General features: G+C 38.8%; 1 protein-coding gene across 1 annotated transcript in view; it reads left to right on the forward strand.

Annotated features, from left to right (window-relative positions):
- The window catches only part of PIK3C2G (phosphatidylinositol-4-phosphate 3-kinase catalytic subunit type 2 gamma), a 209812-nt gene that overhangs the window by 147021 nt on the left and 46482 nt on the right, over positions 1 to 16309 (forward strand). Inside the window, exons 24-25 of the mRNA XM_059816945.1 lie at positions 5431 to 5587; positions 10202 to 10311. Coding sequence (XP_059672928.1) covers positions 5431 to 5587; positions 10202 to 10311 — 267 coding nt within the window. The remainder of the gene's footprint in view (positions 1 to 5430; positions 5588 to 10201; positions 10312 to 16309) is intronic.

The following is a 16309-nucleotide window of genomic DNA, read 5'->3' on the forward strand; positions in this document are numbered from 1 at the left end:
TGATTTGAGGAACAAAGTCTCAGCAAGAGGCTGTTTACAGTTTTCAGGAGCAGACATGTATCTGTGGAACTGTTAGGAAGATTTCTTCAGTAAAAGAAATAGAAAACAGAAAAGGTTTCTAAACAAATCTGAACACAGATTTGCAATACAAGCCAGTGAAAATGCAAGTGGTAGCAGCTGTCCTTGAAGTCAATAGGAAAACTGCTGTCAAGTCCAGCAAGTGAAGTATTTATATTTTATACAAAGCTCAGAACTACTGTTCTGTTATGAGGTCACTTCAAATATATTTACATCATTTAGATTCTATGCTTGCTGAAGAGACTGTCATCTCCCATAACAGATTTGTGATGGGACTGACAACTTTCAATATTTTCATTAGTAACCAGTATGATGGGGTAGAGAATATGTTTGTTCATTTTTTAGTAGAGGCCTACTATAAGAGTTTTTAACTGTGATGAAAGTTGGGATTAGCAATGATAGGTAGTTTTTCAGAAAGGGATCTGAGGATTTTACTACAGACAAGTTGAATATAAGTTCATGATAGAATATTGAACTGGAAAGCATGAAATGTGAAGTAATCCTTTTGCTTCATGTGACACTGGTAGAACTTCAGCTGGAATATTTTCAACATTTTACTTCTAGAAAGTTTTGGATAAGGAGTCCAGAGAAATCACAAGGAGTCCAGTGAAAAGCAATTAAAATTATCAGACATCTGGAAAACAAGACTTATAAGAAAAGTTTAAAACAATTGTCTACAGAAGACTGAGGAAAGACATAATAACAGCCTGCAAATACATTCGAAGCTGCTGTAAAGAAGACAGGATCATCATGTTGCCTTAGGAAAAAGCAAGAATTAACGGGATGAAAACACAGCAAGGTTAGATTAGGCATTAAGGAAGAAAACTGTGTGAGGGGAGATACTGGAACAGAAATGTGATAGGGAGGTTGGAGAACAACTTTGTCACTTTGTTTTCTCTGAGAATAGGCTAAATAAGCATCTCGGAATCATGTTTATGGTTGATCTTGTCTGGTAAGCAGAAAGATGGGATATGTCTTGTGGTCCCCTTTCCAGGCATATAATATATGGGGGTGTATGCTGCTGAGCAGCTGATTTTTAAATTGCACACAGTTCTGTATGGTTTCTCATGCACTGTCTCCTATGTCCATATGACAACTTGGACTACAACAGTTTTGATATTGTATTACTGTGTGTGACTTGAACTTTTCCATAACTACACTATTAGGAAGTTAAGATTAGATCAGAGTAAAGGTCGTTTGTTGTTGATTATCTCATATGCTTTTTCTACTTAATATAAAAGGAAGTCAATGTATCATTTTTAAATGTTCTGTACCGTGAGATTCATAGTAGGAAAAACTAAAATCATTGTTGACCTTACAAGCTTTGTTAATCAGTTTACATCTAGTGTTTCGTAACAAATCCTGATGAACTTACTGGTCTTCTTGGAAGGCAGCATAGTTCTAGCCCACAGTGAAGTCCCAGTAAATGTTCCCATCACCCCAGACAAAGTTTGTTTTTGCATGATGATCTCTTCAGTTGCTTGAGGTTTCCTTTCTTTCCACCCTCTCATGACATATCATCCAAACATTCTTAATCTCCAGAGGAACTGCAAAACACATTCCCATGAAAATCTTAAATCTCTAAAAGCAGTACACAAGAAAAAAAGAATAAAAACACCATAAAACTAGCCTTGCTTCTCACTGCATGACTTGAGTAAACTCTTTTGTCACAGCCACAGTAAAGTATAAGTGTTTAAGGTCCAGGACTGCAATCAGACTCTGTCATAAACGGGGGTATTGCCTTTTTGACTGATTTCTATTATAAAACCAAAGGGCTCATTAATCTTTTCTAGGGCTTGGGGGGAGGGGGGAGAAAGGGGAAAAAAAGAGTAAGCGAGTTGTGATAAGGTAGCTTTAATGATTTTGGGAGGCTTATTGGCTGTACATTTTTGGTCTATCTCAGACCACATCAGTTGTCTCAATGAGGCTTTTTTTCTAAAAATGATGGTATCCAACATTTCCGTTATACAGTAGAGGTCATTCAAGAATATTTCAATTCTGTATTTCTTTAGCACACCAGAAAAAAAAGACTGTCTTCTACAGAAATATGGTAAAAGGCTTTCACTTGAAAATAGTTCATCATATCAGTTTTGTTAAACTGATGTCAGTCATTTCATTAATTTGAAGGAAGCAGCAAGTTGTAATAGATACAGATTTTAGGCCAAGGGGCTCTTGTCCCGTTGGCTGTAACACAGTCATTGGTCTTGGAACATCCTATGGATGTAAAGTATTATGGGGCTTAGCTGTGACCTTGAGGGGAAGAAGTATTTCATGTTTATATCTTTTAGATAACTTCATGTGAGCAAGCTGTGTAATAGATTTACGTCCAAATGAGTGATGTCTTTCATAGTTATTACTACCAGGCCTTTGGATGCATTGCATTTCTTCTGAATAAATGCCATCATGTAATATGATCATAGCTATGTGCCGCAAAGAAGGCTGTCATTTAGAGATCTACCGATTTAAATATAGAAATACAGGCTGTGCATGGGGGTGAGATTCATTTGCATGTGTGTGTGTGTGTGTGATAAATTAGAATGCTCATGCAACACCAGGGCATGCATTGCTTTTTTTCTTATGCAAGCTGAAACAGCCTCTATTGTTTGCTGATGTAAATTTTCCCATGCATGATGGACGGTGACTTGACTTGGCTGTTTGTAATTTTGCTGGAGTGATTTTTAAACTATCGCCTTCTATGTTTTTACATTCCAAAGGAGTTTGTAAAAGCAGCAAGGAGCATTTTGCATCTATACGCAGACATTCAGCCCTGTCAATTGGTTTTTCAGAATCCTTAATGTACTCTTAGTGAGTAAGCATCTTTTCCCACTGAAACTTTGCTTTTTAATATTATCAGAGAAATGACTATGTTGTTCCTTCTAGTGGGTCTTCTCTCCTATACTAAGTTGATTTTATGTGTTTTTTTTTAATTTCAACTGCCAAGTGTTCCCTTTATGAGCACCCAACTTACTTAGACACATGCAGGAATGGAGCTTCAGCATCTGACTGATTGAAGGGGTTACCTTGCAGGAGAGGCTCTGATATCACAAGACCTTGAGCAAAACCAGGGAAAGCAAATTTCTTCATCGTATTTTGCAGGTTAGCAAAGGAGGACACACCTACCACCTTAGAAGACAGTCTTAAATGATACTGAGAAATTTAAGGACCTTGTAAAACTGCTTAAAATAATCTTACAAGTAAAATTAATCTATAAATAATATAAATACTAAAATATCAGTTATATGTTCAAATGGATCCTTTAGCAACAACAGTACGAGAATTGACTAGTATTTAGTCATTGCATTACATGGAAGTTGGCCCACAGCCCAACCCAACAAGGTTAAACATAGTATTTCTTCCAGTAAAGTAATTTCTGATTGCAGTATCTGTTTTCAGCTCAAATAGCTTAATGTGGGCGACTTGGACTAGCTCAGAAAGGGCTATGTTTTCATAGTGTAATTGTGTCTCTTGATGCAGTTGAACATCAGAAATCAAATATGAATTTTGTACTTAATACATCATATGGGACCTTTACGACAGTAGTTTTGACTTGGAATATTTTAGCCCAAAAATGTAAATGCAGAAAAGAAACAGATTTGGTTTTTAAACATTCTGAAGATGCTGAAATGCTTTTAAATCTGGATTTAGATTGGACTTCTGTCTACAGATGAGTGAAAATGTTAATGTTGCTAATTTTCTGGCTCTATCTTTCTTTCTTATTGTCCTCAACAACTTGACTTCTGTGACCCTAATTGCATCAATTTATTTAATACTTAATGTCTCTTTTAAATATCGCTGCTAAACAAAAGGTAAGCTAAAAGATGAATGAATGAATGAATGAATGAATGAATGAAGGTTCTAGAAAAATCTTGCTCTCTGAAATCAGTAATAGACACAGGTTTGTAGTTCTCTGAGAGCTACAGCACAAAACTACACAACAACTGTGTAACAGTCATACTGTAACATAACTGTCACACTGTGAACTTACAGCTTGCATAATACAGAAAAATGTGGAAGGAAAGAATAAGAATTACTATTGTGGACCGTCATCATTCCTAGTACTACCTAGCTGAAATTGAATAATATATGAAAAAAAACCTTAATAGTTGGGGCTGCTTTGAGGTGAACAACACCCATAGGAGGTCTGCTTTCAAAGTTATCTTCAATATAAAACAGGAATAATTTCCAAACATAAGAAAAGGAAGGCCATCTGAACATTTTTTGTGACTAGGATTTCCAGCTGCAGTCTAGAATCTCACAGCAACTTGACCTTGTATGATAACAGAAGGCAGGCATTTTCATAGGAAAATGAGGAAAACTCCTAGGAAAGCTTCTCTGTCTTGTTTATGAATGAATCCGCAAGCAGAGTGGGTTCAGACTCAGCCCATGTTTGAAGTTTTAGCAAGAAACGGAGATCCTCAAGTTTATTTCTGCATTCAGGCTTCCCAAGAATATTTATTTTACTCAAGTTCATTTTGAATTAAGGGTTAACACACTGGGTATATTTCCTTAGAATATAGCCCTCTAATCTGTTTACATGCCTCTGTATACACAGTCCTGATGAGTAAATCACTGCAGTAGTTTTGTCTGTGCAAGGATGCAGTATATCAGGTCTTTCTGAAACTATCAAATGATAGGATTGTTAGCAGAAGCATGGCTAATCTGTTTTCTTCTGCAATAGCATGCCATAACCACAAGCTATGCTAGGGATAAAAAAAAAAAAGGCAAGACATAGTGTCAGATTCTGCACCTCATTTACTCTAGGGTGAATTCAGAGTAACTGTACAGAAAACAAGACAATGTATTTAGGTTTATTCTGTTGTAACTTGGGTCAGAAACATCCCTTTAGAATGGTGTATATTCAATGATAGCACTATATGTTGTATTTTGTTGTTGTTGGATAGTGAAGTTGTAGGTTTTTTCATAAATTCACTTCTTGCCTATTGGGGAGTTGATATTTATATCCCATCCTCTTTAAGAACAACTTTTAAATATTTCAATACCAGGAGAGAACTTGTTTCCAGATTCACTTTCAGGCTGGAGTCAAGAAATTAAAGCAATGAGAGTTTAAAAAGAAAAGCAAAGAAGAGCCAGAAGAAAACATGTAAGCTGCAAACTTGTTCAGTTGTTGGCTTTCTCACTAGGAAGCTCTTGCTGTGAGACCTGCCTCTGCCCCAATTAGTCAGTGATAGCAGGCAGAGCAATAGAGCTGTCCACACTGAGGAAGGGAGAGATGAAATAATGAGCAAGGTAATACTGGAAAAACAAATGTGAATAATGAGTTACAAATATTAACTGTTTTGCATGATTTGCTATTTTTGGTGAAATTTCTCATATAATTGTTCTCTTTTCAAGGGACAGAGCTCCTTTCATCTTCACATCAGAGATGGAGTATTTCATCACAGAAGGTGGAAAAAACCCACAGCGTTTTCAAGAGTTTGTGGAGCTTTGTTGTCGAGCTTATAATATAGTCAGGAAACACAGCCAGTTACTCTTGAACCTGCTGGAGATGGTAAGAAGCTTCAGGATGAAACCAAAAATCAATTTCCTCTGGTCTTCTCTTCCCTTTTACCACTTCTCTGCTACCTCCAGTAGCGCTGTGATTTGAAGAGGTATCAGCTGCACTGCAGGAAGTGTTAGTGCTGGCACTACCTGTGCAAAAAACCTATCCAGTTTCAGTACTAGTTTTTGAGAAAAGAAAAGTTAGGCTGCTTGATTTTTTCCTTTTTTAAATGTATTCTTTTTTTACAAAACAGCAAAAAATTGCAAAAGAAGCAGAGTACAAGTTTCACATTCAGGAATTTCACTCATCCCTCTTCCTAGGTCTTCTAACAATCATTTACCAATCCCATTCATGGTTACATCAGGAGAAAATAAGCTAAATATTTCACAGAGTGGGTGATGTGGCAGTATCTAGCAACACTGCAGCTAACAGTGATGCCATTAGAATGTTTTTTTCCACATTTCCACACTCCCTCCCTAGGATGGCAAACACAGGAAAGAAAGAGCACTATCCATATTAAAACAGGTTTAAAGATTCTTTCGTATAGGATTTTAAGACCTGTCGGAGTTGTTATCCCTTAAGTATTCATACTGATTCACGTGCTGTGGCAGTTTCCATAACTGCTTTATGCCTCTATTTACTTGTGTGTGAAAGGTTAATGATTTTCCCCCTTCACGGATAGAATGAGAATATTAAATTAACTAATATTTCCTAAGCTGCTTGGCTAAGATATTAATCTAAAACTTATGTCCAGGGCCCCGTGCAAAACCTAGGTGACTGGTCTGTGCATGAAAAAATCTACACAACCTTATGAACAGGACCCCTGCTGAGGTTGGGGTACAGCCAAGAAGTTGTTCTGTAAACAGTGCTCTATCATCTCCAACTTCTGCAATGGGGAGGGGAGAAATGGCAAGAATTTGCTCATCTTTTTTCTGTCTTGTCCATGGATTCTTATGCAGTGGTACAGTGAGTGATTTCCCAATATCGAGCAGGAAGGATTGCCCCACATCTCTTAACCCTGCTTCTAAGTAGTCACAAAGGTGCAGCAAAACTGCATTCATGTCACAAAGCATAATTTTGCACTGAAAGCAGTGCAGAGCGCAGTTGTAGGAAATATTGTCTAAGTTAAAGAGCCTCTGGAAAACTCAGTAGCACCCATGCTCCCTCATCCACAGCAGTCATCTCTGCATTTCTGAACAGGTTGCCTAAAACCGCATGCTGCAAATATAACTACATCTTCTGCCCACCTCCTTGTCCCCAGTGCAGTCCCTTTTTCTGCAATCAGCAGAGACAATGATGTTAGATTACTCTGGGATAACAGCGAGAGAGCATTAGGAAAATGTTCCCAGCAGGAGCCCTGAAATAACTAGCTATTTCTGCCTGGATATAGCTCAGGTTTGTCTATATTCAGGACATGCTGCATCTTCTTTTGTTTCTGCTGATCTTTAAGGAGAGGTAATAGTGCTGAGCTAAAAGTCAGCATACAGGTATGTTTTAACATGTGTCATTAACATTTGTCAATGGGTTGCAGTTCAGTCAATTGTGTTGCATTTCATAATTGAAAAATAACTGGCAGCATACACCCCATCGATGAGCACTTCATATCAAAAGGAAAGTAAACAAACAAGACAAGTTTGAGAACACCTTGTTTTTGCCAGTAACGTTTGGAAGGGTGAGTCTGGTTCTGCACTTGAAATGGGGTGTTGGTCGGAAACGGTAAGTGTCAAAATGTTTTAGTTTCATGGGTCATGTCTAGAAAAGTAAATAGACTGTGAAGAAGTTCCACTTTGAATTAATTTCCACGCAAAATACCAGATGGTATCATGAAGGGGCAAGATAAACTAACCACTGCCTATTTGTATCAGTGAGAGTCTAAGATTTCTCTTACTATCTGGAAATCTGCATCATTAATCTTTCCTTCCCCTCCCACATTCTGTTTTCTGAGATGCTATTTATAAAACATGGTTAAAAAATCTGAAGAAGTCTATTTAAAAAAAGTACAGTGCTTCACAGGAGTAGTATACTGTGCTCTGGATGGTCAGTAACTGTTAGTGGTTTCTAGCAAACCATGATTATGAACAACAGTTCGGGGGTTTTGGCCCAGTTTGGGACTTGATGCTTTTTCTTGGTGGTGAGCAGCATGTTTATAGAGCTGTACTGACATTTGCTACTGGGAGTAAGAAATAATCCATGAAGTTCCCATCACTTTCAGAAGCAGAAACATCTGTGGGAGACCCAGGAGTCTGCTAGCAGAGTTCAGCTGCGTAAACGCCTGTAGTTCATCAGCTTTGCTCTCATTAAAGAATTGATATGAACTATTATAAAGAGGGTGATCGCAGGACACAAACACCTTTCAACTAGTTTAAAAAAATGCAAAATCCATTGCTGTTATAAAGATTTTTCAGGTAGAAAATTATTAAAAGGGGCTTAGAGGTGACACTAGACAGCAGGTAATTGATACACTTGCCTCTGTTGTGACAAGAAACAGGTTGACCTAATAGTATAAAACAGGAGACAGTACCTAGACAGAGCAGATCTAAGATTCACGAATCCCATGTCCCCATACAAGCCATTTCACCCTTCTACAATTCAGAAACACCATTTGGGAAAAGAGGATCAGGAAACATCCCCATTTTGGAGGTCTAACGTATGGAAAGCACATGCCAGGACTATTCATTTTTCGTGGGATGACAGGCTGAGTGTCACACACCAGCTTCAAAACCAGGCCCAAGGAGAGCATAGGCAGCTCCACTCAGTGAGTCAGAAGGCCTGGGATAACCAAGTATGATAGGTCAAGACATACGTGTGGCCAAATGAGGGGAGTAATGCAGGCACTTAAACTTAGGCATCTAGTGACATTTGAGTTGCCCTAGGTGACCTGTAGGTTTTTTTGGAAGTTTTTCCATGTCTTGTCTAATTAGCATCTAGTATCACTAGCCACAGTTTTCAGAAGCCTCCACCATCAGGGGACTGGAAACATGAAAGATATGCTATATGGAGCAACAGCGATGCAGCACTACAATAAGCCTCTAGACCCCCTTGCAGCCAGCAGAGCACTGTGTAGGTGCTGCCCAGCTAAAGACATTTTTTTGCTTCAGCAAATGGTTTTCCACCTTCTGCAATGCAGAGAACCTAAAAAAAAATCCTGGTTTTCAGTTGCACTACAGATCATTCAGGTTATGTTCATATCTGGCATTGTTCCCTTTTCTAATGCAGGGCAAGAAGCTTAATTTGCCTATGCAGCAGCTCTCTCTTTTCCTTTAAAGGGGACAGGAGTTGTTATCATCTTTTATAAATGGGTTGAAGGCATACAGATAAATAGGATTGTGTGTCCTTAAGTGCTGAATGATGTTATTGTCCCTGCTCTCAACTCACTTAAATTCACCTCATTGAGCTTTCTCATTTTCTCTGCTCCTTGCTAACTCTGTGAGACAGCAATCCAACTGTCCAGTGGTAGTATAGATTGGGTCAGATAGGAAGCAAGATTTTCCTCATAATGCCAAAAAGGAAATATAACAAATATTGAAACTTGACTTAAAAATACTGAGGTGTTTTGAAGGAATAAGGAAAATACCCCTCCACCTCTTTTCCCCTTACTCCCTTCATCTCTCAACCAAACCTTAAAATAAAAGCAGTGCTTCCTTTCTTCTTTGCTGTTATCCGCAAAACTCATTGGGTCTTTCTGTCTGAGCTAGACATAAATGAAGAATGCACAGCAGTGACTGCAAATTCAGATACATTTCCTTCCAAGCAATGTGAAGGAGTGATTTTTTTCCTGCATTACACACAAAGCATCGCTCTCAACTTACTGTGATTGTTGAGAAAAATCAGTAGGTTTTGAAGCGAGTCAAAATTATTTTTGTTGTTCACATTTTAAAATGCCTGGAGAGAGCTGTATGGGCAATTGGACACACTCAGTTGTCTACCCTACTCGTTGTGTTACTTTGCAAGGGGAATATTCGCATCATTTGTCTTTTGAACCTAACTTGGCCAACTAACTAGAACAGATTGGTCCCACATACATGAAGAATAATACACTTCTACAGAGGACAGTTCTCCGTGCCCAAGCCAAAGCTCCTGATCAATGTCTAATGGAACCTTTCTCTTCCATTGCCTGTATAGGGAGTGAACCTATGATCCCTTTGCAGGAGGAGTCCAGAGCAGTGATGGTGGAATCAGTAGTTGCAAATGAGAAGGTGACGTTGCGCTAAATTGGATTAGGACTAGGATAACACTGTGAGCATAATGGAAACGTGGTTAACTATTGTTCAGGTGGCTGAATTTGGTTGCCTTCCCTCTATCACCATTAGAAAGCTATAAATGAAGCTTAGCAATGCCCACATTGAGATTATGGTATCTGAAGAGAAAATAAATAACTAAAATGGATCAATGATTTTGACCCATGCCTCCTTCCAGCACCTCAGTATAAAGGTTTACAATGCAATATATTCACTTCAGTGTTCCAGGCATTGCTCTGGCATCAGAACCACTTTTCAGATCAGCAAAACTTTGTGTTTTACAAGAAGTCCTTTCAGTGTAAACCCCTTCTTTTCCCAGTTAGCCCCATTTCATTTAAATTTCTTTTTAATAGTTAGTGGACTAATGCTATTTCTTTACTTTAAGATGCTGCATGCAGGATTGCCCGAGCTAAACAGCATTCAGGATCTGAAGTATGTGTATGATAACCTCCGTCCTCAGGACTCAGACATCCAGGCTACAAGCTACTTTACAAGGTAAAACCATAATATAATCCAGAAACCTTATCACCTTCAGGCATGAAGCAAAGCTGTCAAATTAAAAAAAAAAAAAAAGGCATTTTTTCTGTTCTGTTAAGAGGTTGTAATCAGTGAAATGACACAAAAGGATAATTGTTCTTCATATGTTTACTTTAAAAAAGTCCATTCCTTACGCGTGTTATAACCAATCTCCTCAAATTTCTGGCAGAAGCAGTTGTGCATTTGTGGTGCATTTGTAACAAACCACTTATTCAGTGCCTAGAGATTTCTTCAGCTTTCATCATGAAACTGTCCTGTCTTATTTCTAGTCAGCTTTCCTCTCTGCTTTTAAATGCAGCAGCTATATGCAACAGGATTTGGACTGCATAAAAAGGTTCAACTTGTTAATGGACTCAGTGAGGACCCGGATTTCCTGCATTTTATTCCCTTTTCTGTTCTTCTTTTGACCTTCTGTGTTGCTTCAGGCAAGTTACTTCCTCTCCGTTATGTTTCTCCATCTGCAAAATGGTACTGATTCTTCCTTTTAAGCACTTAACAGATCTCTCACAGAAAAGCATTGTGTGTGAATATATGTATGTTTAAAGCTTGATTTGCGTTAGGATAATGAAACCTTTCACTCGTTTGTGATAATAACTGAGGATTATTGATGAGGAGCTGAAGACGACCTGAATAAAACCAGTTTGAAGCCCTCAGTCCTGATCTTTCGGGTCAGGCCTCTGCATTATATATAATTCCAGCTGTTTATGTGATGCTGCTCTAGATGGAGCCAGTGGAGACTGACTGGATTTTGAAACTCACTTTCCCATTCTGGGCACAGTATGAGAAAATCTGTCCCTGTCAAACCCTGTCCTGTGCAGCATCATCATTTCCCAAGGACAGTCTATGAATTCACGCACCCTGGACACCACATACACATGCAAAGCAAGCCAGACTCTTCTGACCTCTTCCTCTGGCCCAAGTGCAGGGCACATATCCAGGTCACAGCACTGGACTTTGAGTGAAGGGCTCCTTTCAAACTCAGAGCCCTCAAGGACACTCCCATAAGGCAGCACAGTTCTCTGCACTGTGCAAACTGCCTTGAGGCAACTGCAATCCCTCTACCCTTCAGTACATCCAGAGGGTACGTTGCAATGAATAAATAAGACGAAAGCTTGAACTGGAGCAGCTGAGCCAGTCTTATTACTATTACAGAGGTCCATATGAAGATTTTGGGCAATTTGAATTGTGTTGTTTATATGTCTCCTTTTCATGTATTAGAATCAGAAACTGGGGCTGCAGGTTTGGAGAAGGCTGGAACAGAGACTTAGAAAGTTTAAGGAAGACCTTTCTTTGAAGAGAAAGAGGGGAAACCTCACAAACAAAACTATTGTTCCAATACTTTAGACACAGCAGAGCACTGAGTTCCTTCTCCTTTAACAGTCGTTTTTTCATATGCTTTCCCTCTTGCCCCTTAGCGAAATTGTTTTATTTTAAAATTTAATTGCAGTTTCACATTTACCATCTACTCCTACCTTATTCTTTCCTGTAAAATTTCACATATTCCCAAATTACAGGCTTATATTTCCACTTCAAATAGGAAACATGCAGTTTCTAATTAAAATGTGAAAGTCTTGATTCTGTCAAATAGTTTGGGTGGTTGTGTCTGTCCCTCATGGGTAAAAAACCCAATTCATTTATTTAGTGAAAAAAGGCTAAGATATACATAACAAATAGGGAAATGCGAGTCTTCAGAGTGGAAATTGCATTAGTGTCATGCAAAGCTCAGAGGTAGTGCCCAGCACTCTTCTGGAGATGGAAAGGATCAGTATGCTTTTCAATTGGGTGGGACTAAGGTTATGGCTAGGGTTAATATCACTGCAGTCCCGCTTAGCTGGAAGACGAAGGATGAGGACTGGGTTCAGGACAGAGCTGTAACTCCACTCTCTTTCTTGGAGTTGGGCAAGGTGGTTGAGGTGTTTTGAGAATTAGGGTGAAGGAGGTGAGGGGCTTCAGAGTGGGAATTCAACTGCAATCTTTCTCAGCCAAAGCATGTGGAGTAATGATTGGCATTAGGAAGGAGATGTGGCTCAACACTGTTTTGGAAGTGGGAAGAGTTGGTGTGCTTTGTTGCCTGGTAGAGGTTTGTATTAGGATTAGGATATCCTGTTCAGCCCAGAGAGACTATAGGTAGGTCTCAGAGGCCAGCATGTCCTTCTTCCCATTAGATTTCTTGTTAGGGTTGATGTTAAAGTAATGAAGGCCTTCACAGGGGAAATGCTCACCAACAAAACTGGCATCATGGTGCAGATCTGGACAGTGCTGTGGGCTCTGTTCTAATTTGAAACTATGTTTTCTGCTAAAATGTTTTTAGTGAACTCCAGGTCTCTTGTTCCAATTTCCTTCGAAATGCTCAAGTGTAGATTTGTTATTGTCCGTAGAGATCATTACATCACGTAGAAAAGTCAGATAATGCTAGGGTGCATATTTTGTTCTTTAATACTCTTATGGTATGTTTGTATTCTATATGCTCATTTGCAAGAAGAAAGTCTCTTGTCATCAGCTTATGAATTTCTATGGATCTAATTTCTCTTCATGCCTTTTTTTTTCTTTATTCTAATTTCTATTCATGTTTGAACATAATTTGTGTTAATTCAATATGTCTAAACATGGGCAGAATGTCAGGTTCCGTGTCTAGTAGTATTTTAACTTCTGAAAAGTGTATCCAGGCACTTTTCAAAATAAAGACTTTGGAATGGCCTTATACCCAGATCCATGCAGAACTTAGCCCTCTATATAAGCATTTTCCAACGTGCCCCCGGGAATGTTAATATATTGAGTTTTTTGTGAACTTTGCATTACCTATGTCATCTTTATTCCTGTCCTTCAGAAAAAGTCTTCCCTACCTCCTTGTTATACAAAAAGTCTGGGTGAGAAAAAATCCAGTCACCTACTTCTCATGGTCACTCTGTAGCTTATTTCTCTATCATTCAGGCTGTCCTTAGAAAGCCAAGGAAACTGAAAGTTCTGGTTATTAGCATAACTCAAATCCTTCACAATTCATAGCTCCTTTTTCTCCATGATTACTTCCAAAAACATTTTATTGTTTTTAAAAAGTCCTTTTCTAGATTAAGAGTGTGGTCATTAGAATGTTAAAATCTACCAACAGAAAGTTATTTCTTGTTCTAAGTACAAGGTAGTTATTGTAATCTTTCAGATTCGATCATATAATGTGTATCCGCTGAAAACCCCAGTCTTCTGCTAGTAGAAATAGGAGAACAGTATTTCTCTGTATTTCTGTAGAAATAGGTTGCTTTTGGCAATTGTCTGAGTTTGGTTTGAGCAATAATACTGACATTGCCTCTACTGTTGTTTAAAAACAACATGAAATGATGAACGATGTCACAAATATTCCTGGCAAAACAATGTTAATTTGTTCTTTGCCGTCACCTTTTTAGCCAACAGAACAATGCTACCGGAGTTTGGACTGTAATGTACTGACCTCTTTCAGGATTGTAAAGCATTCTGTGTTTTACCAAATTCCTTTCCTCTCATTCTTGATTTAAGACATGTTCAACAATCTGTGGTCTCGTTTGTGTACTGTATTCTTCTCACATTGGGTCAGTTCGCTGCTATGAGCTGATGAGCGGCAGTGGTAAGCCTCACAGCTTACAGCCTTCTGGAAGGTCGCACCCTCAGATCGTGGATAAACAATGCACCAATTGAGAGTTAAACAAGAGTTTCTGTGTTTGCTTGTCAGTTCTGTGCACCTAGTGCCAAATGAAACATTGTTGTCTCTCCAGCATCTGCCCTGAACTCAGTTTGATCCTTGAAACTCAACTTGATCCTTCCCCCTCCCTCCTTTCCTCTTCCCCTGACAACACAGTTTTACCAGAAACTGGAAACCCGTCTTACCTCTGGATATAAATTTCTTCTTTGGCTTTCTGCAGATGTCTTCAAATGTCAGCCTGGTGTCGCATGCTGTCTGACATTTTTAATGTGCCTGTAATGGGATGTATATTTAAAATTATTTTTAAGGGATTAAAGTTAGCTTAATGCAGTGAATGGATTTGATTTCAATTGATTGCAGTATGCAATCGAACCCACTCATAGAAGCCCATGAATAAGAGATGCACAATGGATCTGACAATTACCAGTGAAGCACCATTGCATATCTTCAGCAGTCTGATTGAGGGAGGTGCTGCTTGGGTCAGCTGCCATCTTTATTTATTTATTAACAGAATGATTTGTTAGGCACCTGTCATTGCCCAGGTCAAGCACATCCACTGCAAACCGCAAATGCCAGCAGTTGCAAAACTGGACAATTCAAAGTAACTCCTTTCAAAACATGACACTAATCTCAAACTGATCAGCCAGTCCCCATTTCTCAGGTGGCTGCAGATATTCCAGCAAGAAATCTCCCAAACAACGGAAACACTAGTGAAAGCTGGTGACTTCTGAGAGGGCAGAGACAAAACTACATTACTAAACTTCTCTCAGCGGCATTCAAGCAGTTTGTAAAGATTGTGGTGTATGTACCTCAAAGGAACAGAGGCAGACTTCCTCCTTGAATTTATGTTGTTTGAGCCATTCATACTGTTGTACCCCACATGCCACCAGCTCGGGGGAGAGGACTGTCCTCTGTTCTGGGAGAGGCACATATAAGGACTAGCAGGGAAACTAGACTGGAAGATAGACTTCAGGAGAGTACGTGATGTGCTCAGCCCATGGGATCAGAATTAGTCTGAAGTAAACATGGATTTTAAAGCTTAGCAAAATAAGGGGTAAAAAGAATATGATTATTGCCTGTATACTACCACAGTGGGAAATAAGGTATTAAAATGAAGGGTTATCATTGCTGTACAAAAAAGAATATCAACTGTCCATGAATAAATGTTGCAGAAATTAGAAAAGATCTGTCCCTGAAAGTAGTAATGTTCTGGAAAAGTCCATTAAGAGCTGTTGGGGGCATACTACCCAACTTGTTTTAAAATGGAACCTGGTAAATTCATGGATGGAAAAGTTGGATATAAATGAAACACTATGTTCATTAACATCTGAGAATCCCATGCAAATAAATTTTGCTCATTATACTCTAAATTATTTCAGGCCTAGATGGAAATGCGAAGCAGGATGCCATCAAGAATGATAAAGAAAATTATTCTGAAGTTTGGGGTGAATATTTATTGTTATATATACCAAGACTAAGATCTGGATAACTAGTCAGTAATAATGAGCATATGTGCTCTTAAAAGGCTGTGGAGAAAGGCTGGACCAAAAAGGTCTAAGGACCAGCCTTCAGAATAACTGTCCCATAAGAAATGTCTACTTCTTAAAAATCAAGGCACCAACTATGACTAGTCACTCTTGAAAATGTTAGCCAATGTTTTCATCCATCTCTGTTTACGCAAGCAGCCAACCAGTCTCTGCATGTTTTACCTGGTACCATAATTTGACAGTTCTGTAGAAAGACTGTGAGCCAAATCTGAAATTCAAAGTCAGTTCAGCAGGTGGAAAGCGGAAAGTCATTACTTTTCAATAATCCCAGATACTTAACTCACTTTTCTGAGAAGTAGGTCAGACACCAATGTGCGTGGTAAATGGATATTGTCGTGGAAAAAAATAATTTTTCTGCCTGAAAACTGTGTGTTAGCAATATTGTGATTCACAATTAATGTTACTCTAGTTAATGATAGTTTCCTGTTTTCTTCTGATTAACCTGTGCTTTTGATGCCTTTTGTATAGGTCACTTCAGTTTTCCCATCTATAGACCATTAGGCACTAATTCTCTAAGCAGCTTGGGCTACCAGAGCTCTGAAATAACTAAGGAACCTTTTGTCACCTTTGTGAAGGCAGAGCCAGCTTTAGGCACATGCGAAGATGGTAATGGCCTAGGGAGCAAGAGGATCTCAGCAGCAAATACCCATGACCTTACCAACTTCTTCGCCTATGGCTAAACTTAATGTGTCTGTAGAGAAAAGAAGGTGTATGGTGATCTTGAAGAGTTTAAGGAGAAAGT

The sequence above is a fragment of the Gavia stellata genome, chromosome 4 (assembly GCF_030936135.1).
Source record: "Gavia stellata isolate bGavSte3 chromosome 4, bGavSte3.hap2, whole genome shotgun sequence".
NCBI classification, from domain to species: domain Eukaryota; kingdom Metazoa; phylum Chordata; class Aves; order Gaviiformes; family Gaviidae; genus Gavia; species Gavia stellata.